Source organism: Myripristis murdjan, chromosome 8 (assembly GCF_902150065.1).
Source record: "Myripristis murdjan chromosome 8, fMyrMur1.1, whole genome shotgun sequence".
In the NCBI taxonomy this organism is placed as follows: domain Eukaryota; kingdom Metazoa; phylum Chordata; class Actinopteri; order Holocentriformes; family Holocentridae; genus Myripristis; species Myripristis murdjan.
The window spans coordinates 19,656,864-19,679,326 of NC_043987.1; the positions used below are offsets into that span (position 1 = coordinate 19,656,864).

A 22,463-nucleotide genomic window follows, 5' to 3' on the forward strand; every position below is an offset into this window, starting at 1 on the left:
CTGCAGGTGCATCCTGGGAAGGAATAGAGGGAGGAGCCAAGAGGTGATGCTCCACTGACTGGAGATACAAAGTCATCTGTAGTGTTGACTTCTGTTAGGATTTTGGATTCAAAAAATGACCTGATGGTGACATCTGATGGTGGAGTTTTGAACTATGTCAACTAATGACTGAAAATATATTCTGGTTTAATTGTCTCATCGCATTAAAGGAAAAAAAAGATTAACAATGTAGAATAATGATGACATTTCCTCAATATTTTTCATGCTTAGATTTGAATAGTAATTTTAAGAATTGGCCAAATCTCTTTAACTGAAAATATGTTTGTGTTGATTTAAACAATACAAATACAACATTTCAATGCAATTTCTACATGTAAAAATGAAACTCAGGCTTTTTTTTTTTTTTTTTTTTTTTTTTTTTTTGATTCCCCATGCTTTTATTGAATAAGTACACAAAACAATACATGAATTGTGCTAAATCATTAACTCTGTCTAAATGCAGCAACACTTATTATAGATAAAAGAGAAGAAAAAATGTATTTAACGCATTTGATTTGTGAACATCGTGAAGCCCAAAATGATCAAACAGCACAAAGCAATACAGAAGCAGATGTGAAATGGTAATTGTGTCAGCCTGCTGCTCTTAAGTGCTGCAGTCTGACTTCTTGATGCTTTTCTCTGAAGCCTTGGAGCCCACAGACACTTGACATGTGTAGGCCTTATCCCGCTTCCAGTCTGCCGTCTGGATGGCCAGATAGCTGCTGATGTGGAAAGTCTGGTCCGGCTGCTGAACAGCGCTGCTGCTAGAGACCCCACTGCTCACTGGACTCCCGGCAGCCGTCCAGGTAACATCTGCAAAACCCAGAGACGGACTGGGCAGACTGGCCACACACACCAAAGTGGCTTTGTTGGACTGGAGCTCATCAGTGGACGGAGGGAAGACTGTCAAGACAGGAGGAGGGAGGGTGGAGCCTGCAGAGGACCCACAAGTTCATCAAAACAACAAAGTCATTCATTCACAAAGGAAACCTCTATGTTTAATTTATTAACTTATTATTTTGTGTGGATAGATTGAAATGATTATTTCGAAGATCCTCAGAAGCTAACAAGCAAGTATCCAAACATTTTTGAAATCAGACCTGCCTATTGTCTTTTACAAATCCAAACCAATCATTTAATTTTTAAATATATACGTGTTAATATGATGTTAGTGATGATTCCTTCCGTCCCTTCCAATGCAGCATCATTGATTTCATTTGATGTCATTTTATCTTTCATTGCATAAGAAGACAGCAGCTGTCAGTCTAGTCAAACTGTGATAATATCAGCAGAGAAGGAAATTTAATTTCTCCTGTTGACATACAATTAGATTCATCCAACATTTCAGAGATATTTTAAAATTTTAAAATATGAATATAAAAAAAATCTATTAATTCTTTACTAACAATATTCCTAATGATGACATATTTACTGTTGCTGAACAGATCACATGTTGTTGAATGCTGTCAAAATAAAACTCTAAAAAAGAGAAGAAAATGAAATTGAACAGGCTAGAAATTTGCTTTTGTTTACATGCTAAATAATACAAAAACTGTTTTAACAAAATATAATTACTCAATACTTTTGGAAAAAATACTTAATACTAGTCAAATCTGCCATAAAAGCATAAAAAAATCCACTGAATGGAGAAGTTAAAACATTCAAAATCAGAAGCAACACATGATTTAATCATTTTCTAAAACTGCAGTAAGGGAAATATATGAAAACTATCAGTTTTTATGAGAAGTTAAAAAGGACTGACCTGTCACAATCAGCTTGGTGCCTTGTCCGAATACCACAGTGATTCAGTTTGTACACATGGCCGTACAAAAACCTCCTGCCTCTCACTGATGAGGGGAGAGGAACTGAAACATCCTGCTCACACCAATCCAACTTTCACTGTCAGCATCTCAGTCCCTTCATCAGTGAGCCTTTATTCCAAAACTCCACTGGACTTCAACACTGACACTGAAGTCTCTGCTGGATCCTTTGGTTTTCATGGCTATGTTCACAGTCCACATATCATCACTGAGATCAGAGCAATGATGGTGACCATGCTGTCCTTGATGAGAGCATCGTTCACACAGTCCAGCAAAGTTTGATCTGAAGGTTTTGTGGATGGGAAGATTTCATCTGCTCTTGTCTCCTTCCAGGCATTTGACAGGACATTTCTGTCCCATCGTCCTCTCTCAGGAGATTGACCAACCATTACACACTGTGACCACAACATCTGTGGTTCAGGCTTGACTCAGGTGACTCCACCGACACTGAGGAAAGACGTCACAACAGAGAGGAGCCCTAACCAGCCAGTGGCATCAGTGACCTGGATAACAGCCCCACACAGGTTAAATACCTGGGAATCCCCACCAGTCAGTCAGAACTGATGAAGCTTCTTGGACGACAAGCAAAACGTCTTCATGGATCTACAAACAAGTCCAGCTGCCCTCAACTCAACTCTCCTTGGAAAACCATGACCTGGATTATAGAATCATCACAGACAACTTTCATGTGAAAATGTCCCAGAAGGGGCACACTGGTGGCTCATCGTTAAAGAGCGTGTAACATGTCCCAGGGCTTGGTCCCGATCGCAGCGGCCAGGGTCTGAATCTGACCCCTGGTCTTTTGTTGCATGTCATCCCTTCTCTCTCCCCTGCCTCTCCTGTCTATCTCCACTGTAACTGTCAAATAAAGCAGATATGCCGACAAAATAATCTTTCAAAAAGAAAGAAAAAATGTCCCAGAATGTTGGAGCAGCTGAATACAATATGAAACTATCGTGTTTGTCACCACCTCCAGGCCAGTTTTTATGTATTGGTGGTTTGATTTATGTTTATTTTATTAAAAAGTTGTGTATTTTGTGGCTGTTGATACTTGTGGCACAATTTAGCACACCGTTTGTTTTGATGGTTTAATTCTCACTCAAGATCTGTCAGTGAGCCAAAAAGCAGAAGTGTGTGGTGAGGAGGTTTTTGTCATGGTGTAAATCACTGTGATACGTTCTGTTTAGCAGAGTCGTCCCAAGTTGTACAGTAATAGATGGCTGAGTCTCCCTCCTCCACATTTTTGATGATCAGACGATAATCTGTTTGTGACTGATGATTAGATGTGAATTTGGGAGCAGAGAATCCAGAGCCATACTCCACAGAGCTCCAGCCGTGATAAAACCTCAGTACATACTGAGGAACTCCTCCTGGAACCTGTTTGTACCAGTTAGCCGTATCACTAGTGACAGTTCCCAGGTTACAGTCCATGGTGGCTGTCTGTCCTGTCGTCAGCGCCACAACAGGAGGCTTCTGTGTCACCAGCGTCACACCACTCACACCTGGGAAACAAGAAGACATGGAGTCAAGAGAAACACACAGGCTGATCAATCCAACGGGAGCTCAGAGCTGCAGGAAGTCAGCCTCCTTACATGTTAGAGCAGTGATGAGAGTGCAGAGGCTCCCCAGCATGTTGGCAGTGTGTGCTGTAAAGCTCCTTTACTGTCCAGCTGAGAGATGAGCAGCAGTGGAGTGTGAGGAGAGAAGAGACTCCAGCAGCAGCTTATAAACACACTGAGGAGAGAACAAGTGGAGAGGAGGAGTCTCAACAGAGAACACACATTTCATCATTTCATGTCATTTAGAGTAAAGTACAGACTGTCCCATCTAACATTCCAGTACTTTATTCTTTTTATATTGTGTTCATGAGAATATATATATATATAAATCTTTCGCTTTTCAGGCTCCTACTGTAATGGTTATTTGTGTAGCACTATTTAACGTGTATTTAACTCGTGCATAATATGTATACTTACCATGAAATCAAACTAGCAACCCACCTACTGCATGGGCTGCCAAACTAATGATACAGTGTAGTGTATATAAAGGGGCTAGTTTAACAGCCAGCGTGCCACACTGATTCCTAGGCTGCTTTGGGTTAACTCTCCTGTTGTGGTTTGTCATTTTGAGCTTTCCCCCTGCTGTGCACCTTGGTTGTTGGGGCCTCCAGTTGGGTACAAAATATTGGCTGAATTCAGCTGAGTTGATGGATCAGTCCTACTCTCAGACTCAGATTGGTTCCTGCAGCTGCTGTTTTTGCCTCCCTGTAGTATTTATCAGTACTGTTGTGGTATAATAACTCTGAGGGGGGTTGTAGCCTCCCATTAGGGTTGTCTAAGTGGGCCAAATTATGTACTGTGTTATGTTACTGTGAACCACTGAAATACCTGCTGTTTCTTCTTTTTCATATTTTTGGATTCCTTTGATTGTTTAGTGCTTTTATAGGTTGTGCTGAGTGCTGCTGGGTGGGGTCAGCCACTTGGGTGAGGTCCCTTCATTGCATGGACACTGGGCACCAATTCAGTTTGGGTTTGCTGTGACTGTGTTTGTGTGTGTTTGGTGAGTATTTGCACCCCTGGACACTTGTCCCCTTAATCTGCCCCCATCCATTTGGCAGCCTCAGGCATAAACAAATGATTTTTAACTAGTTGTAAACTGTATATATATATATATATATATATATATATATATATATAGTCCATGAATTTGCAATTTATTAAGAGTTGCACATTTGTAATAAAATGTTTTCTTACATATACACTAATATTTAAGCTTGACTTGATTTCTTATGGTTTACCGCATTTTTTAAGCATCTTCCAGGCTCTTGCATCATCAATAAATAATATTTTGCATTTAGAAGCACGTCTGTCTTTCTTGGTGAACAAACTTGTTTTAATTTGAGTGTCCAGGCCGGTAATAGCATTTCCAATTGTAGTGCCATTGGTTTCTACCTCACCACTCTGTCACATTCGCAAGCTGTTTTGAGTAATATCTACAAAATAAATGACGACATTTGCTATTACTGAGTCACTATCTCACCTACATGTTGTTTCATGGCTATCTGGAAAGGCTGATTTGATGAAAAAAAAAAAAAAAAAAAACTCCTACAGCCTGTGGTAATGAATGTGCAATGTTGAGTTATCAAATTATTGTTATGAAAGAGTAACATCAGTGGAAAAAAAAAAAAAAAAAAAAAAAAAAAAAATATATATATATATATATATATATATATAGAATTGCTTATGGTACTGACACTTGAAGTGTGATACACAATTAAAAGAGTTTATACCTGATGAGGTTAAAATTTTCTCATAAGATTCTCTTGGAAATGCATATGGGTAATTTTGACCCGCTTTAAGAATCTTAGGGTAGTGACATAAAACATCTATTTTCTTAAAGTACAGATAATAAGTAAAAAAATGAATTGGTGGTATCAAGAACAACATTTTTGAAGAAATACTGGGAACATGAAAACATTAAATATTTTTATTGCAAAGGTCTTGCAAATAACAACAAACGTGTAATTTTTCATCCACTTCTGCTTCTGGGGGTTAAACACATTATTTGTTTTGATGGTTTGATTTTCACTCAAGATCAGTCAGTGAGTCAAAAAGCAGAAGTGTGTAGTGAGGAGGTTTTTGTCATGGTGTAAATCACTGTGATACGTACTCACTGACAGAGCTGTCCCATGTTTTACAGTAATAGACAGCTGAGTCTCCCTCCTCCACATTGTTGATGATCAGACGATAATCTGTTTGTGACTGATGATTAGATGTGAATTTGGGAGAGGAGAATCCAGAGCCATAGTTCGCAGAGCTAAAGCTGTGATGAAACCTCAGTACATACTGAGGAACTCCTCCTGGAACCTGTTTGTACCAGTTAGCCGTAGCACCAGTAACAGTTCCCAGGTTACAGTTCATGTTGGCTGTCTGTCCTGTCGTCAGCGCCACAACAGGAGGCTTCTGTGTCACCAGCGTCACACCACTCACACCTGGGAAACAAGAAGACATGGAGTCAAGAGAAACACACAGGCTGATCAGTCCAACGGGAGCTCAGAGCTGCAGGAAGTCAGCCTCCTTACATGTTAGAGCAGTGATGAGAGTGCAGAGGCTCCCCAGCATGTTGGAAGTGTGTGCTGTAAAGCTCCCTTACTGTCCAGCTGAGAGATGAGCAGCAGTGGAGTGTGAGGAGAGGAGAGACTCCAGCAGCAGCTTATAGAGTGGTGAAGTCCCGCCCCTTCCGGTGGGCCCCCATGGGACCTTTTGGAGCAAAAAAAAATGAATGGTGTTCAATGGACAGAAAATAATTATTTTCTGGTCCCCTAGTCGTTATGCCATGGATTACACAAATGTTGTTTATAGGCTTAAATAACAAATTTTCATGTCAAGAGTTTTGACCGTTTATTGCGCCATTGTTAAATGCTGTTGAGAAAACAGATTCAAGTCAAGATGCCGGTGTGTTTTGTTCCCGATTGTCCGCGTCTCCGAGGGCCGACGGAGCGCCGGGCCAGGCGGGAGGGCGAGCGGACCATGCCGTCGGGCGGAAAAACTCAGAACCTCAAAAACTCAGCGCGGAGCAGAGAAATCGCCATGTCTGTTGTAGGCTCCCAGTGCGGGTGGTGACGTATATCATTCGCACCGAGAGCAGCGAAGAGTTGTAGTTCACAAAGCGGACTCACTCAAAACCTAACATTATTAATATTCTTCGCGCTAAATTGTAGTCTTCTTTGCGTGAAAAATTATCTTTAAATATCAGAAACAACATATGTGAAATCCATGGCACAATTCAAACGGGACCAGAAAATAATTTTTATCTACCCATTGGATCACATTCATAATTTTTTGCTTTTGAGGACCCATGTACCGGAAGAGGGTGGGCGGGACTTCACCACTCTATTCAATCACTCAAATAATTACAAAAAACAACAACAACAAAAGACGCTTATCCAAATTAAAAAAAAAAAAAAAAAAAAAAAAGGCATGCTGGCTATTAATCGCAAATCATTTTGATTCATTGATAGGAAACTCATCCTCATCCTCTGATTTGATATGACCTTATGTGAACTCTACCTCAATTTTTAAACTCCATGTCTGTGGTAAAAAATGTTTGTTCACCAGTTGAAGGCCTTGTGAACTGTTAATTGAAAATGTTAATCAATGAGATTAGTTTGTACTGCAGACATGTTTGGTGATATGTGGTCATCTATTTTAGCTCTGTGGTTCCCAGACATTATTTTGATATCAGAGTTTCCAGTATTGTGGCCAGTAGGAGATTTTCTGTAGTGAAAGCTTCATAATCTACAGTTGAAGCTCTTTTCCTTTTCTGCACAGCCATGGAAACTGACACTGAAGCATTGTGTTACTTTTTAGTTATGCTAATCATTATTTTATTATAGTTGAGTTTAGTTTAGTTTAGTTAATTTTATTGACAAACCATGAAGCTGTAGAATATGTACATTACATGAGGCAAGGGTTTGCTTGTTACATAGGATTCAGATCAGAATCCATCATGAAGAGTTTGATTATTTCTTCATGTGGTAAATGCACTGCTACAGACAGCACTGGTTTCCATAGTTTCATTCTCATGAAAGATCTGTCAGTGAGCCAGAAAGCAGAAGTGTGTGGTGAGGAGGTTTTTGTCATGGTGTAAATCACTGTGATACATCCTCTTTAGCAGAGTCGTCCCATGTTTTACAGTAATAGACGGCTGAGTCTCCCTCCTCCACATTTTTGATGATCAGACAATAATCTGATTGTGACTGATGATTTGAGGTGAATTTGGGAGCAGAGAATCCAGAGCCATAGCTCACAGAGCTCCAGTCGTGGCGAAACCTCAGTACATGCTGAGGAACTCCTCCTGCAACCTGTTTATACCAAACAGATTTTCCATCCGTAGAAGTTCCCAGGTTACAGTCCATGGTGGCTGTCTGTCCTGTCGTCAGCGCCACAACAGGAGGCTTCTGTGTCACCAGCGTCACACCACTCACACCTGGGAAACAACAAGAGGACATGGAGTCAAGAGAAACACACAGGCTGATCAATCCAACGGGAGCTCAGAGCTGCAGGAAGTCAGCCTCCTTACATGTTAGAGCAGTGATGAGAGTGCAGAGGCTCCCCAGCATGTTGGCAGTGTGTGCTGTAAAGCTCCTTTACTGTCCAGCTGAGAGATGAGCAGCAGTGGAGTGTGAGGAGAGGAGAGACTCCAGCAGCAGCTTATAAACACACTGAGGAGAGGACAAGTGGAGGGGAGGAGTCTCAACAGAGAACACACATTTCATCATTTCATTTCATTTAGAAAGTAGTGCATATTTTCATACTTAAACTTGACATTTCTTTCCAATAGATTTTTTTCATTCATTCATGTGTTCATGAAAATGCATCTTTTTAACTATTCAGGCTCATCTCATAAAGGCCCCATCAGGTTGTATGTAATGTATAATATACTCTGGTGTTTGATCATAGCAGAGAGAACACACAAACATTTACTCTTCATCTATGTAAATGATTTAAAAAAAAAAAAAAAAAAAACACTCATCCAAACCTTTAAAAAAGATGACATGTTGCTAATTAATCCTAATTCATTTGATATATTGATTGGAATCCCATCCTCATCCTCTGATTCGACATGAGCTGATGTGAACTCTACATTGATTTTTGAACTCCATGTCTGTGGTAAAAATGTTTGTTCACCAGTTGAAGGCCTTGTGAACTGTTAACTGAAAATGTTATTCAGTGACATTATTTTGTACTGCAGATATGTTTGGTGATATATCCCTGCAAACATGCCCCAGTGGGGCCCACGCAGGCTTTTTGTGGGCACTGTGGGCTAGGGCCAGCCAGACCAAACCTACACCGGCCCAGTGCTGGCTTGCCCAGGCAAGGCCCAAAGCTCTGAGCTCACCACGGGCTCTCCGTAAGCAGCCCATAATAGCGGATTGCCCACAGAAAGCCCATGTTGGCCCAGTGTGGGCCAGCCCATTTGGGTCCAGAGCAACTTTTGTACCGTTGGGCCCATGCAGGCTTTTTGCGGGCACTGTGGGCTAGGGCCAGCCCAGACCAAACCTACACCGGCCCAGTGCTGGCTTGCCCAGGCAAGGCCCAAAGCTCTGAGCTCACCACGGGCTCTCCGTAAGCAGCCCATAATAGTGGATTGCCCACAGAAAGCCCATGTTGGCCCAGTGTGGGCCAGCCCATTTGGGTCCAGAGCAACTTTTGTACCGATGGGCCCATGCAGGCTTTTTGCGGGCACTGTGGGCTAGGGCCAGCCCAGACCAAACCAACACCGGCCCAGTGCTGGCTTGCCCAGGCAAGGCCCAAAGCTCTGAGCTCACCACGGGCTCTCCGTAAGCAGCCCATAATAGTGGATTGCCCACAGAAAGCCCATGTTGGCCCAGTGTGGGCCAGCCCATTTGGGTCCAGAGCAACTTTTGTACCGATGGGCCCATGCAGGCTTTTTGCGGGCACTGTGGGCTAGGGCCAGCCCAGACCAAACCAACACCGGCCCAGTGCTGGCTTGCCCAGGCAAGGCCCAAAGCTCTGAGCTCACCACGGGCTCTCCGTAAGCAGCCCATAATAGCGGATTGCCCACAGAAAGCCCATGTTGGCCCAGTGTGGGCCAGCCCATTTGGGTCCAGAGCAACTTTTGTACCGATGGGCCCATGCAGGCTTTTTGCGGGCACTGTGGGCTAGGGCCAGCCCAGACCAAACCTACACCGGCCCAGTGCTGGCTTGCCCAGGCAAGGCCCAAAGCTCTGAGCTCACCACAGGCTCTCCGTAAGCAGCCCATAATAGCGGATTGCCCACAGAAAGCCCATGTTGGCCCAGTGTGGGCCAGCCCATTTGGGTCCAGAGCAACTTTTGTACCGTTGGGCCCATGCTGGTTTTGTGCAGGCAGCCCAAAGTCATTTCCCACGCTTTGGCGGCTTTTTTTTTTTTCTATGTAATTTGAAATTCAGAGAGACACAGCATTTATAGCCTCTGCACAGAAAGCATAAAAAATCCATTATTTAAATTGGATTGTGTCTGCACATGATCACTTAAAAACTCATGAACAAATATTACTCTTTGTTTTTAACAAGAAAAGCCTATAATTTTTAATAGATAATTGATGTTTTAAAAGGTTTAGCAGGGTTCAAAATTAACAGTTTACCATTTTACAGTTGCTGGTAAAAATATGTCTGGCTTCCAACCATTGGCTCATAGTCATAAAAGAAAGAAAAAGAGAAAAATAAATAAAAAACTGAATTAAAATCAAAAAGACTCAAAGCTTTAAAAGAAATATATGACCCTGCATATTAGGAACAAAATTAAATGGTTTATTATTTTATTATTTTTATTTATTTATTTATTTATTTATTTATTTACGCTACAAATGTAAAGTTCAATGACTGCGACAGAGCGCTACATGCTTGGAACTATTTTTTGCTGAAGAGGTGCCATATATCACTACGCACTTGAGCCTCTTCACAACATGCCTCACCGGAACAGAACGCAACTGTTACGTCTCCTGGCTGAAGGTGGTGTTTTCCCGAGGTGAGTTTTAATTGTAATGTTTCATCTTAAAGTTTAATGTTACAGCAAATATTGTCATAGTGTGTGTTCTCCTGGGATTGTATTTGAATATGGTTTTAGTTGATTCCGACCATTCGCCATTTTTTCGAACTAGCTAGGTGACTGAGCAGGTGACTTCACTGATCACCTCACCTTGTATCAGAAAGGAGGAGCTAATCAGTGAAATCACCTGAGGCCTGTACCATAAAGCTGGATCTCGGCTTAGTGAGCTAACTTCAGGCTTAACCCTGGCTTTTCTGTACCATAAAGGTGGCTTACTTTTTATCGGGCTACGTTGCTGTGGTAACGTATGCTGAACACCTAACCTGCTCCGGAGCAGGCTAAGTTCAGGATAAGAGCTCAGCAGGTAGAAAAGCCCCACCTGCTGACCAGTCAGCTCTCTTGGAAAATGGCCTGCCCATTTTCCCTTTCTTCTTCTTTTATAAAATTCAAATTAATACATTTTACAATTCTTCTTGTATTTTTTTTAACTTATGACTCCGCACTGCCCAACCAATAATTTATCTTGTAGACTGATGTAATATTTTTTATTTAAAAAAATGTTTTTGAAAATAAATGAGGAGAATTTAATTCAGAGGGTTAAATAAAAGTCTGATAAAATACACGGCAGCCTCTGGTCTCCTTTAGATTTCCATTAGTTTGCTCATATTTAGTATTTAGGGTGTCTGCCCTGAAAAGTCCACATGAGAGTTGGTGTCAAATGTTTCACAGTCTTTAAGTGACAGTGAAATAATATTTTAACCAGCAGAATAAACACGAGGCGTCAGATGGTTCATAAAATGAAATATCAAAACCAGTTGAATCAAAGTGACGATTCTGACGAAACTCAAACTGAAGGCAGCGGCCCAGCGAGGGTCGCCCCTCACTATGACAGAGGGCCAGTTCCTCTGCAGGAGTGTACCGCTGAGTGGGAGACACATTCATTTACTGAACACACAAATGTTACTGTAGTCAGATCGACTCGTGCCGTCATGGTGGGGAAGTAATATTATAATCGCACTAATTTACGCATTGACACAGTCGGCGATTTTTGCCAGCATTCCTTGCGTCTTTTGGCTACTGCAACTGTGTTGCTTTTTGCCTGGATTATTGATGTCTGCTCCGCCGTTGTAAGGTATGCGGCTCGGGTAGATTTTTCCATGTCTGCGATTGGTCGCATGCAGCAAACACCGCCCTTTTTATGTGAGCGCACACAGATCTAGATTGGAAAAGCCTGGGTTGAATTAGCGAGTTGATAGCCGGCTTTATGGTACCGAAAATCTGGAGTGCGGATGTCTGGTTAAGTGAAGCCAGATAAGTAAGAGAAAGCCCGGCTATGTTAATCCAGCTTTATGGTACAGGCCTCTGGTGGAGGTCTTGGTTGGAATGAAAACCTGCAGCCTCTCGGCCCTCCATGGCACAGGATTGGACACCCCTGGGTTAGTGGTCCTTATTATCCTGTTTCTCACAGGGTTTCCGCTACATGTAGCCTAATTCATCGTGGCGAGCCGCCACACCTTCGGAATGATGATTTTTTTTTTCTTCCAGATGTTAAAACAATTTTAAATGGATATATATACACAGATCTAGGCTATGTAGCCTTTATTTGTGCAAATATACTTATCATAATCAGTTTGAAATGATAATTTAAATATCATGAAATGTTACATTACACTGCAATTAACTTTAGTCATCACCCGCCTGTTTGATTATTACTGCTGTGCGCTCGCAGAGGGAGAGAAAAGGGCAAGAGAAAGGTACCTGGGCAAGATTAAATTTAATCCAATTTTTTGGTCAAGCCTGTGAAAACGACCCTAATGTTATCGTTAATGTTAACATTGTAGGGCCTATAATTTCCGTGATCACGAAATTTGCCAAATAAAAGGCAATCTATTTTTTAACGCGGAATATCACCGAATTTGACATAATTTGAATGAAATGCTATTTTGTGTGGAATATGGACGCATGTCTGGAGAAAATCACATGGAGGGAAGCAAATCTGGGAGGCACAACCCCTCCAGTGGTTTCACCTGTACCTGCACCACCAAGAAAAAAAACATTACAACAACTGCACCGGCACCGTACCAGTCCAACAGCAAAGAAACTTTCCAGGTACAGCAGCGCACTGACATAGATGTAACAAAGCAAAGAGTTCCCACTCCGCGCTATTTTCACTGGCTTACAGCAGCACACTGGCTTAGCATGTCTATTCAGAGAAGAGGTATCACTTCGGCTTATTTTTCAATCTCTGTTATCACATGCATACTACTGCTTATTCATTGGTAGCTGAATTGTTAGGTCTGTTTGATAAGTAATTTACATTTAAAAGAAAATAATAATAATTTAATATATTGTTCAGTGGTGGTGGGGGGGGGGGGGTCAAAAATCCTAGAGGAAACCCTGCATATGGCATATAGATACTGCTTACTACTCACAGTATTTTATATAGGCCCCTTTACTTTTATGTTTCAGAGGCTGTAAGAAAATGCTCCCTCCAGCCAAGTCCTCAGGATTTTGAAGTTGAGGATGAGATTAAGGTGTGGCTACGGAATTCAAGAGACAGTGGGTGGACGAATGGAGCGCTACCATCGTCGGCTGACTACCCAAGAGACCTTGGGGGAAGAGTGAGCTTTGCCAATCAACACATCACCTCAACAGAAGTATGGACATGTTAGCAGCACACAAGAATATATTTTCAGCATCAGAGGTCAGAGTTTTTGCAGTTTTTGCTTTTTTTTTTGTTTGAAGTTTGGGCTGAAAAATGTGCCACTAGTAACTGAATTTGAATCATTCATATTTGAATTTTGACTGCAGTTCCTCTGATGTTCCGTTGACCATGTTTAGTAGGAAGAGTTAGGGGGTCACCAACAGTATGTAAGTCTCTACATATTCACCTTACTACCCCCTGCTGTCTGACACTCTCACCCCCACTCCCGAACGGACTGCAACTGCAACTGTTACACTACACACTACACTACTGATAGATAGCAACACGCAAAGACTGGAGGGGAAGGGCTGGATCAAGTCGGACAGTTCCTGAATCCCAGTACCGGGCGTCAGGTTCTGCCACTTGGTTCATGGTGTCATGCTGACCCTGGACCTCCGTCGGAGTGAGTTTCTCTTCATTGTATTGGCAGCTCAAATGGATGTGGGTCAGTGCCTTCACGTTCCCATCCATCCATTCATTTTCTATTTCCTTTCTTACTTCTATTTATTACTAATGCACACTTATGTTCATAATTGTAATTGTATATTGTATATAGGAGTTTATATATATTCTTTCTATTTTTATTTCTTTTTTATCCATTTTACTTGCACAGTGCTGGAGTTCTCACCGTTGCATTTCACTGCGACTGTACTTGTACATCAGGCATGTGACCAGGGTTCGTACGGGTGCTTGAAAACCTTGAAAATGCTTGGATTTTAATGTTGTGTTTTCAAGGTTTGAAAGATGCTTGAATTTTGGGTAACATGCTTGTAAATGCTTGAAATTGTTACCATATTTCTGGGCAGTCTGACTAAATGGACCAATTATTAAATGGAGAGAAATAAAATAAGTCGGATTAAAAATGACGCCTTCACAGCTCACGCTCTGATGGGTTTCACGAGAGCTAGATTGATTGTCATGTGTCACGCCCCCAACAAGACGCCAGTGCTGCAGCATCGGACATGCCGGGAGGTTGCCGATTCAATGAACGCTGGCTGGATAACATCAAGTACAAAGACTGGATTAAACGTGGACCAAATACACGAGTAGCCTGCTGCAAAATATGCAAAAAAGAACTACAACTTTTCGCCATGGGAGAGTCCGCTCTCTCAAGTCACATGAAAGGTAAGTCACAGAGATGACTAGCCCTACACGATTTGTTGGCTAACAGTTAGCTGCATGCTAGACCTAAATGCAGAAGCACTATGTGATGTGTCTGAATGCCAATATCAATTAGGGACAGTTACTAAGGGCTAAGTTAAGAAAAAAGCCAGCGTTTCTTAACGGTAAACTGTAGGAATTTCCCGCTATTGAGAATTGAAGCACAGCTAATGTTAGCCCATAAGATGATAGACATAAGAGTAGACGCCGCTCGACTGCTGGAGCACAAGACGTATACCAAAGCAGCAAGCTAGCTCTCTCTCTCTCTCTCTCTCTGGGTTTTTTCATGACGAAGACGAGACGAAATCAATACCCTTAAACACTGACTGTGATGAAATTAACACGCATTTTTGTTGACGAAAAAATACGAGACGAAATCTACTTCATTAAATAAAAACTTAATAAAACGTCTCTTTCCTTTTTCGTCATAGACTAGCACGGTGTGGGCGCATACACGAGCACATGCACTGTCACGCACGCAGCGCGCGAACGTGGATACGACGTAAATCATGCAACTTTCCTCCTGCCTCTGCAAAATTGTTTAATGCGTACAGCAGGATTACCGGTGAATGGCCTCGTTGCGCAATCAATAATCAACCGCATATAAACTAAAGTCGGTTTATAATGAAAGTACGGCAGTCTGTGCGCACTTGTCGGCACCGGCCAGCACCGCGCCGGCTCTGGTATGTCGTTATCAGGCTCAACCAGGTCTGGTCTGCCGGATCTGAGAGGTGAAGCTCCGGCTGTGAGTAGCTGTCAAGGTAAATAAACATCCCATGTCTGATTAAAAGGACCAAAAACGTCTTTTAGTTAAAAGGAAGACATGATGAATGTATTTGAACTATATTGATCTATGATGACGTCGGACCATGCCTGCTGTTGTATTTCAACGTGATGATGTGCATACCGGGGGCAATGGCGCTTGGTCGCGGTTGGGCTTTAGGTAATGTGAGTGGAGGCCCGCCGGGGACTGGGGAGGGGGGGATTTTTGCTTTAGCACGATATGGGGCCAAACTGACCTAATCTGTGCAGGCCCTTCATTTACGATCCAAAAAGTGCATTCATTGGATGCGCGTTAGTTTTTCTCCTCCTGCGCTGCTGTGTGCTCATGCCGGTGTGTGTGTGTGTGTGTGTGTGTGTGTGTGTGTGTGTGTGTGTGTGTGTGTGTGTGTGTGTGTGAGTGTGTGAGTGTGTGTGTGAGTGTGTGTGTGTGTGTGTGTGTGAGTGTGTGAGTGAGTGAGTGAGTGAGTGAGTGAGTGAGAGACTGATGAGCACACACACCCACTGGCGCTGTCTGTAGCGTGGCGCCTCGAGAACAAATGTAAAACCCGCTGCCAATCAATACAGTCATTTCACGTGTTAACCTATGTTTCAATAAATGTATTCCTGCCTGAAACACACTGAACAATAGAAGATAAACTAATTATTCCTGATTTGAGATGTCGTAGCTGCATATGGATCAATATGCATATATAATTTTTTTTTATTTTATTAGAATATGTCAGGATTTATTTAATACCCATTTTTATTTCAGATAAGAAAGGTGGTTTTCTTATGTTGTACTTCTAGCAAAAGAGTGGTTTAAAAATATACTATATACTATTTTTTTTTTTTTTATCTTGACTGTTTTAAAGTCCTAAAGAGTTGTTTAATCATGTTGGTTCATAATAAAATAAGCAAATTAGAACATGGATGTATTTCTGTGAATATCAGACCAGGTACCTTTAGCAACATAGCATTCCTAATCATTCAACATGTGGAGCTACTTCATAAGGTAATAATCACATAAACCTTAGAGATGAGTGAAAAAAAGACTAAAATGAATCTATTGGTTAGACTAGATTTTTTAATTAACATTAGTGTCAGTCTGCATTCAAAGACTAAAAAAAAACTATTGACTAATACTAGACTAAAATACTTATAATTTTCTTCGACTAAAACTAGACTAAAATGCCAAGACTTTTCATCGACTAAAATGTGACTAAACAAAAAAGAATACAAGTTGACTAAATATGACTAAAACTAATAAGGGCATTTGACACCAGACTAAGACGAAATTAACACTCTCTAATTATCTCTCTCTCTCTCTCTCTCTCTCTCTCTACATATATATATATATATATATATATATATATATATATGCCTTTCATATTGTTTTATTACAGATAAAATATTTTAAAAGTCATTCGTTAAGGACTTCTGTGATTATGCTTACTTCAGTATAGGCCCTAGTTGATAGAATATATTTTCAGCATCTTACTGATACTTTAGAGTAAACAATTTTATAATATCATTCCCCCTTATTTTTGATGTTAGGAAAAAAGCATCAAGATCTGCTGAGAGCACTTCAAAGTCCAGGTCCTACAGTGGTGGATTTTTTCCACCAGACAAGCCATGCATCAGACTCCACAGCTACATCCACACCAGCAACCAGGAGTGTGGAGAGTGCAGTGGGAGCAGGCAGTGGAGTAACAGCTGACTGTCAACCATCCTCAGGATCTTCTATTCCACATAAGACAACCAACAAGTCCTCAAGCACCTTAACATCATTTGTTAGCTCTAATCCAACACTTAAAGCAGAAATATGCTGGGCAATAAAAGTAGTTACCAGTCATTATTCCTACAAGTCATGTGAAAATGCAGGGGGCATTTTTCGAACCATGTTTCCTGACAGTGACATTGCCAAACAATTTTCTTGTGGAGAGAGAAAAGTGGCATACCTCATCACATTTGGGATTGCTCCGCATTTCTCTTCCTTAATGAAGGGCATAGCCAAGAAAGAATCTGGTTATGTTATTCTGTTTGATGAAAGTCTAAACAAGGAAATTAAGAAATGCCAGCTTGACATGCATGTCAGATTCTGGAACAATAACCAAGTACATTCAAGATACCTGACATCATTTTTCTTGGGTCATCACAATGCAGTGCAAATTCATGAGAAGATTGAAACAGTGTGCTCAGAGATAGGCTTTCAGAACCTGATTCAGCTGTCCATGGATGGCCCGAATGTGAATTGGAAGACCTTCTCTTTAGCCCAGCAGAACATTGAAAAACAAACAGGGAGGAAAATGCTAAATGCTGGAAGCTGTGGTTTGCACACATTACATAATGCTTTCAGAACAGGATGTACATCCACCGACTGGGACCTAGGAAGTGCCTTGTCAAGCCTGAAATGGCTTTTCAAAGATGTTCCAGCACGTCGGGAGGACTTCACAGAGGTCACAGGTTCAACGTCCTTTCCTCTTGACTTCTGCAGTCATCGATGGCTAGAAAATGTGGAGGTGGCTGAGCGTGCCCTTCAGATTTTGCCCTCATTGAAAACATACATCAGCGCTGCCAAAACCAAAAAAATTGCAGAGCCATCCACAAAGTCCTTTGAGAAAGCTGAGGTCATTGCCAGTGATGACCTCTTCCCAGCCAAACTCAACTTCTTTCTAATGGTTGCAAGGGAAGTCATGCCATTTTTGAAGCTATACCAAACTGACAAACCCATGCTGCCATTTATGTGCAGTGATCTCACAACTCTACTTAGGAGTCTTTTGGAGAAGTTTGTCAAGCCCAGTGTAATGGTGAGTGCAACCAACACTCTCAAGCTTCTCAAAGTTGATCACGAAGCACAAGATAACCATGTGGATGTCAACAAAGTGAAAGTTGGCTTCGCTACAGAGCGAGCTTTGGAGGAACATGTGAAGAACTCAGGAGCTGAGAGGCAGAGGCTTGAGTTTAGGCAAAACTGTAAGCTTTTTTTGGTGAAGATGGTGTCTAAGCTTTTTGAAAAGGCACCAGTGAAATATCCATTGGTGAGAAGCCTATCTGTCCTGGATCCAAGGGTGCTACTCAACAACAAAGAGCTCAGTTCCCAAAAACTCACTACTGTTCTCCGACTCCTTGTGGAAACTGGGCGGCTAGAGGAAAAATGCTGTGATGATGTTCTTAGGGAATTTGGCCAGTTTTTTGACAGAAGCCTGATGGCATCAGATTTATTCCGGAAATTCAGTCCACAGAGTGAAAGGTTGGACGAGTTTTACCATGAACTCTTGGCCGATAAAGCAGAGTTTCGTTATCTGTGGGAGGTAGTAAGACTCGCCCTAGTCCTCTCGCATGGTCAAGCTTCTGTTGAGAGGGGCTTTTCCATCAACAAGGAGGTGATGGTGGAAAACCTCAAAGAACAGTCATTGGTTGCTCAACGGATCATCCATGATCATGTGCGCGTTATTGGAGGGCTGCACAACATCGGCTACACAAAGGAATTGTTCCTTTCAGCGTCTGCTGCCAGACAGAAGTACCATATGTACCTTGATGATGAAAGGCGTAAAAAACAAGATCAACAAAAAGAACAGAAACGAAAAGCACTGATGGAGGAGATATCAGAGATGAAGGTGAAAAAGAAGAGGATGGAAGAGGATGTGAGGGTCCTCTTGAAATCTGCTGATAGCAATGCAGAAAAAGCTGAAGCTAAAGGCAAACTCTACCTCATTTCAAAGTCAAACGGACTTAGAAGAGCAGCAAAAGAAAAAGAGGGAAATCTTAAGACTTTGGAGAAAGAGTTGACAGCGAAGATGCAGGAACTGAATGACGCACTGTAAAGGGTCCTAAACAATTTGGCCTTTAAGTTTTTTGAACATAAAGGACCACTAATGTTCACTGAAGTTCATATAAATATTTGCACTTGTTGGACTTGTTTGCACTGTGAAGGTCATGTGAAATGTGCAACCTTTTGCTTTACTTTTGAGTATTTAAGTATTATACTAGCCCTATACTGTGGCGTTTGGATCATCCCCACCCAACAGAATGGGATAAGACACTAACCAACTTTATTTATTTTCATTTACACAACACACAGATGAGTTAATGTGAATGATTTTGATTTTTTGGTTTTTGATGGTTGTCCTATGTATTTTTTGCACTACAGTGTTTTGGTTGTCTACTTAACTTGCCTGCCTGCCTCAGATATTTGTCTGTTTGGCTTCGTAGTATTTTGATAGCCACAGTTAGAGCGATAGTTCTAAGCAAGATCTGCTTACTGAAAGGTGCCTGACATATTGTGAAAAAAAAATGTTCAATTTATTATCCTTCTGTTAATATGGAACAGTTTTGTTAATAAATAAGTGAAATTGCCATTTTGAGGGTGCATGAATTTGTATAACATTATGCAATTTACAACTTCTTAAGATTCAGATTCAGATTTTATTGTCCCTCGAGGTGAAATTCAGCTTGCAGTAGAGGACAAGACATATATACAAAACAACATGCAAAAGGCCAGTCACAACAATAAAACGGTAAAGACACAACCATGAATAAGAATAAATCCAGTGTTAATCAATCCATAACTCTGCTGTTCAAGGTTGTCAGTGAGAAAAAGAACGAGAAAATTTGATATGCCCCTTTCAGTTAATGTTAGTAGCTGTTTGGATATTCTGCCTAGGTTGTATAAATTTTCTGGTTCTTTTTCATTCCGGGCAGCACTTGGTGACCTTGAACAACAGGGCTATGGATTGATTCACACTGGATTTCTCCTATAATGGTACTGGAAAACCTGAAAAAAATTACCTTGAAAGTCCTTAAAAAGTGCTTGAATTTGACCATGAAAAAACTGTACGAACCCTGTGTGACAAATCAAACTTGAACTTGAACGTGATGATGTCTTAAATGAATAAGGCTGTAATGTGCAGAGGAGAACATTTTTCATTCAGTGTAATGTGTTTGTATTTAATAAATGAATTGATTTGAATCCTTTTGACTATTGTACATTTTTGACAATGCATATATATCAATGATCGCATCCATTTTAGATGTATGGAACTCCCAAAGGAAACTACACTAGTAGCTGAGATACATTTATGTGTGGAACTGATTTATTGTTGTAGATTAATTTAACTGCAAAATCAGTGTGGGCCTAGTGAGGGCAGTGAGGGCTTCCTGAAGGCTAGGTAAAGGCTGCCTGCTGTGCGCCCTGTAGCCAGCCCTAAGTGGGCCCATACAGGGCCAGTGCAGGCTTCCTTAGGGGTTAATGAGGGCTGCCCATGCGGGACCAGCACTGAGGGGCCAACGTTTTGCCAATGAGCAAATTCTCAGGGGGCCTGCGCGGGCAGCCCACTGGGGGCCCTTACGACTGCCCTAAGTGGGCCCATACAGGGCCAGTGCAGGCTTCCTTAGGGGTTAATGTGGGCTGCCCATGCGGGACCAGCACTGATGGGCCAACGTTTTGCCAATGAGCAAATTCTCAGGGGGCCTGCGCAGGCAGCCCACTGGGGGCCCTTACGGCTGCCCTAAGTGGGCCCATACAGGGCCAGTGCAGGCCTGTTTGCTGGGTATGGTCATCTATTTTTGCTCTGTGGTTCCCAGACATTATTTTGTTATCAGAGTTTCCAGTATTGTGGCCAGCAGGGGATTTTCTGTTGTGAAAGCTTCATAATCTACAGCTGAAGCTCTTTTCCTTTTCGGCACAGCCATGGAAACTGAGACTTTAGCCTTTTTTAACTGGTCAGTTATTCTTGTTCATATTTTTACTCTTATGATTCTATTTTGACAATACATGTAGCTGTAGAATATGTAAATAACATGAGGCCAAGTTTTACTTGTTATTTGAAGGATTCATGTCAGAATCCGTCATGGAGAGTTTAGTTTTTAGTATTTGATGTGGATTCCTTTATGTGGCAAATGCACTGCTACAGACAGCACTGGTTTCCATAGTTTCATTCTCATGTAAGATTCATCAGTGAAACAAAAAGCAGAAGTGTGTGGTGAGGAGGTTTTTGTCATGGTGTAAATCACTGTGATACGAACTCATTGACAGAGCCGTCCCATGTTGTACAGTAATAGATGGCTGAGTCTTCCTCCTCCAAATTGTTGATGATCAGACGATAATCTGTTTGTGACTGATGATTAGATGTGAATTTGGGAGAGGAGAATCCAGAGCCATATCTCACAGAGCTCCAGTCGTGGCGAAACCTCAGTACATGCTGAGGAACTCCTCCTGGAACCTGTTTATACCAGCGAGCAGAGTAATCAGTAACAGTTCCCAGGTTACAGTCCATGGTGGCTGTCTGTCCTGTCGTCAGCGCCACAACAGGAGGCTTCTGTGTCACCAGCGTCACACCACTCACACCTGGGAAACAACAAGAGGACATGGAGTCAAGAGAAACACACAGGCTGATCAATCCAACGGGAGCTCAGAGCTGCAGGAAGTCAGCCTCCTTACATGTTAGAGCAGTGATGAGAGTGCAGAGGCTCCCCAGCATGTTGGCAGTGTGTGCTGTAAAGCTCCTTTACTGTCCAGCTGAGAGATGAGCAGCAGTAGAGTGTGAGGAGAGGAGAGACTCCAGCAGCAGCTTATAAACACACTGAGGAGAGGACAAGAGGAGGGGAGGAGTCTCAACAGAGAGCACACATTCCATCGTTTCATTTCATTTAGAAAGTAGTGCATAATTTCACACATAAACTTGACATTTCTTTCTAATATACTTTTTTCCTTTCATGTGTTCATGAAAATGCATTTTTTTTAATATTCAGGCTCATATCATAAAGGCCCCATCAGGTTTTATGTAACATATAATATACACTGGTGCTTGATCATAGCAAAGAGAACACACAAACATGTACTCTTCATCTATGTAAATGATTAAAAAAAAAAAAAAACTCATCCAAACCTTTAAAAAAGTTGGCATGTTGCCTATTAATCCTAATTTATTATGACATACTGATAGGAATCCCATCGTCATCCTCTCATTCGACATGACCTGATGTGAACTCCACCTTGATTTTTGAACTCCATGTCTGTGGTAAAAATGTTTGTTCACCAGTTGAAGGCCTTGTGAACTGTTAACTGAAAATGTTAATCAATGACATTATTTTGTACTGCAGATATGTTTGGTGATATATGGTCATCTATTTTTGCTCTGTGGTTCCCAGAAATTATTTTGTTATCAGAGTTTCCAGGATTGTGGCCAGCAGGGGATTTTCTGTAGTGAAAGCTTCATAATCTAGCTGAAGCTCTTTTCCTTTTCTGCACAGCAATGGAAACTGAGACTTTAGCCTTTTTTAATTGGTTAGTTATTCTTGTTCAAATTTTTACTCTTATGATTCTATTTTGACAATACGTATAGCTGTAGAATATGTAAATAACATGAAGCCAAGATTTACTTGTTATTTAAAGGATTCATATCAGAATCCATCATGGAGAGTTTA

At 41.5% G+C, this 22,463-nt stretch overlaps 1 protein-coding gene and 2 gene segments (V, D, J or C); all 3 read right to left on the reverse strand.

Annotated features, from left to right (window-relative positions):
* Window positions 1-410: 410 nt before the first annotated feature.
* LOC115363466 (immunoglobulin lambda-1 light chain-like) lies at window positions 411-3,511 on the reverse strand. Its single transcript, XM_030057699.1, has 4 exons — window positions 3,452-3,511; window positions 3,036-3,361; window positions 1,802-1,835; window positions 411-972 (listed from the first exon to the last, which is right to left on the reverse strand). The coding sequence occupies exons 1-4, from the start codon at window positions 3,489-3,491 to the stop codon at window positions 644-646; spliced, it is 729 nt and encodes a 242-aa protein (XP_029913559.1). The 5' UTR covers window positions 3,492-3,511; the 3' UTR covers window positions 411-643.
* A 2,001-nt stretch (window positions 3,512-5,512) lies between these two features.
* LOC115363141 (immunoglobulin lambda variable 3-21-like) lies at window positions 5,513-5,980 on the reverse strand. The segment is given in 2 exon segments: window positions 5,513-5,850; window positions 5,941-5,980. Coding segments are annotated over 2 exon segments (378 nt in total).
* A 15,066-nt stretch (window positions 5,981-21,046) lies between these two features.
* Window positions 21,047-21,537, reverse strand: LOC115363145 (T cell receptor gamma variable 4-like). The segment is given in 2 exon segments: window positions 21,047-21,384; window positions 21,478-21,537. Coding segments are annotated over 2 exon segments (378 nt in total).
* Window positions 21,538-22,463: the final 926 nt, after the last annotated feature.

What these genes read in the sequence shown, in the direction of transcription:
- LOC115363466 (XM_030057699.1), bottom strand. Translation starts at nt 3,491, where the DNA reads ATGCTGGGGAGCCTCTGCACTCTCATCACTGCTCTAACAT. An exon ending in TCTCATCACTGCTCTAACAT is followed by an intron (nt 3,362 to 3,451) that starts GTAAGGAGGCTG and finishes CTTGTTTCCCAG; the next exon opens with GTGTGAGTGGTGTGACGCTG. An exon ending in CACCAAGCTGATTGTGACAG is followed by an intron (nt 973 to 1,801) that starts GTCAGTCCTTTT and finishes GGTCCTCTGCAG; the next exon opens with GCTCCACCCTCCCTCCTCCT.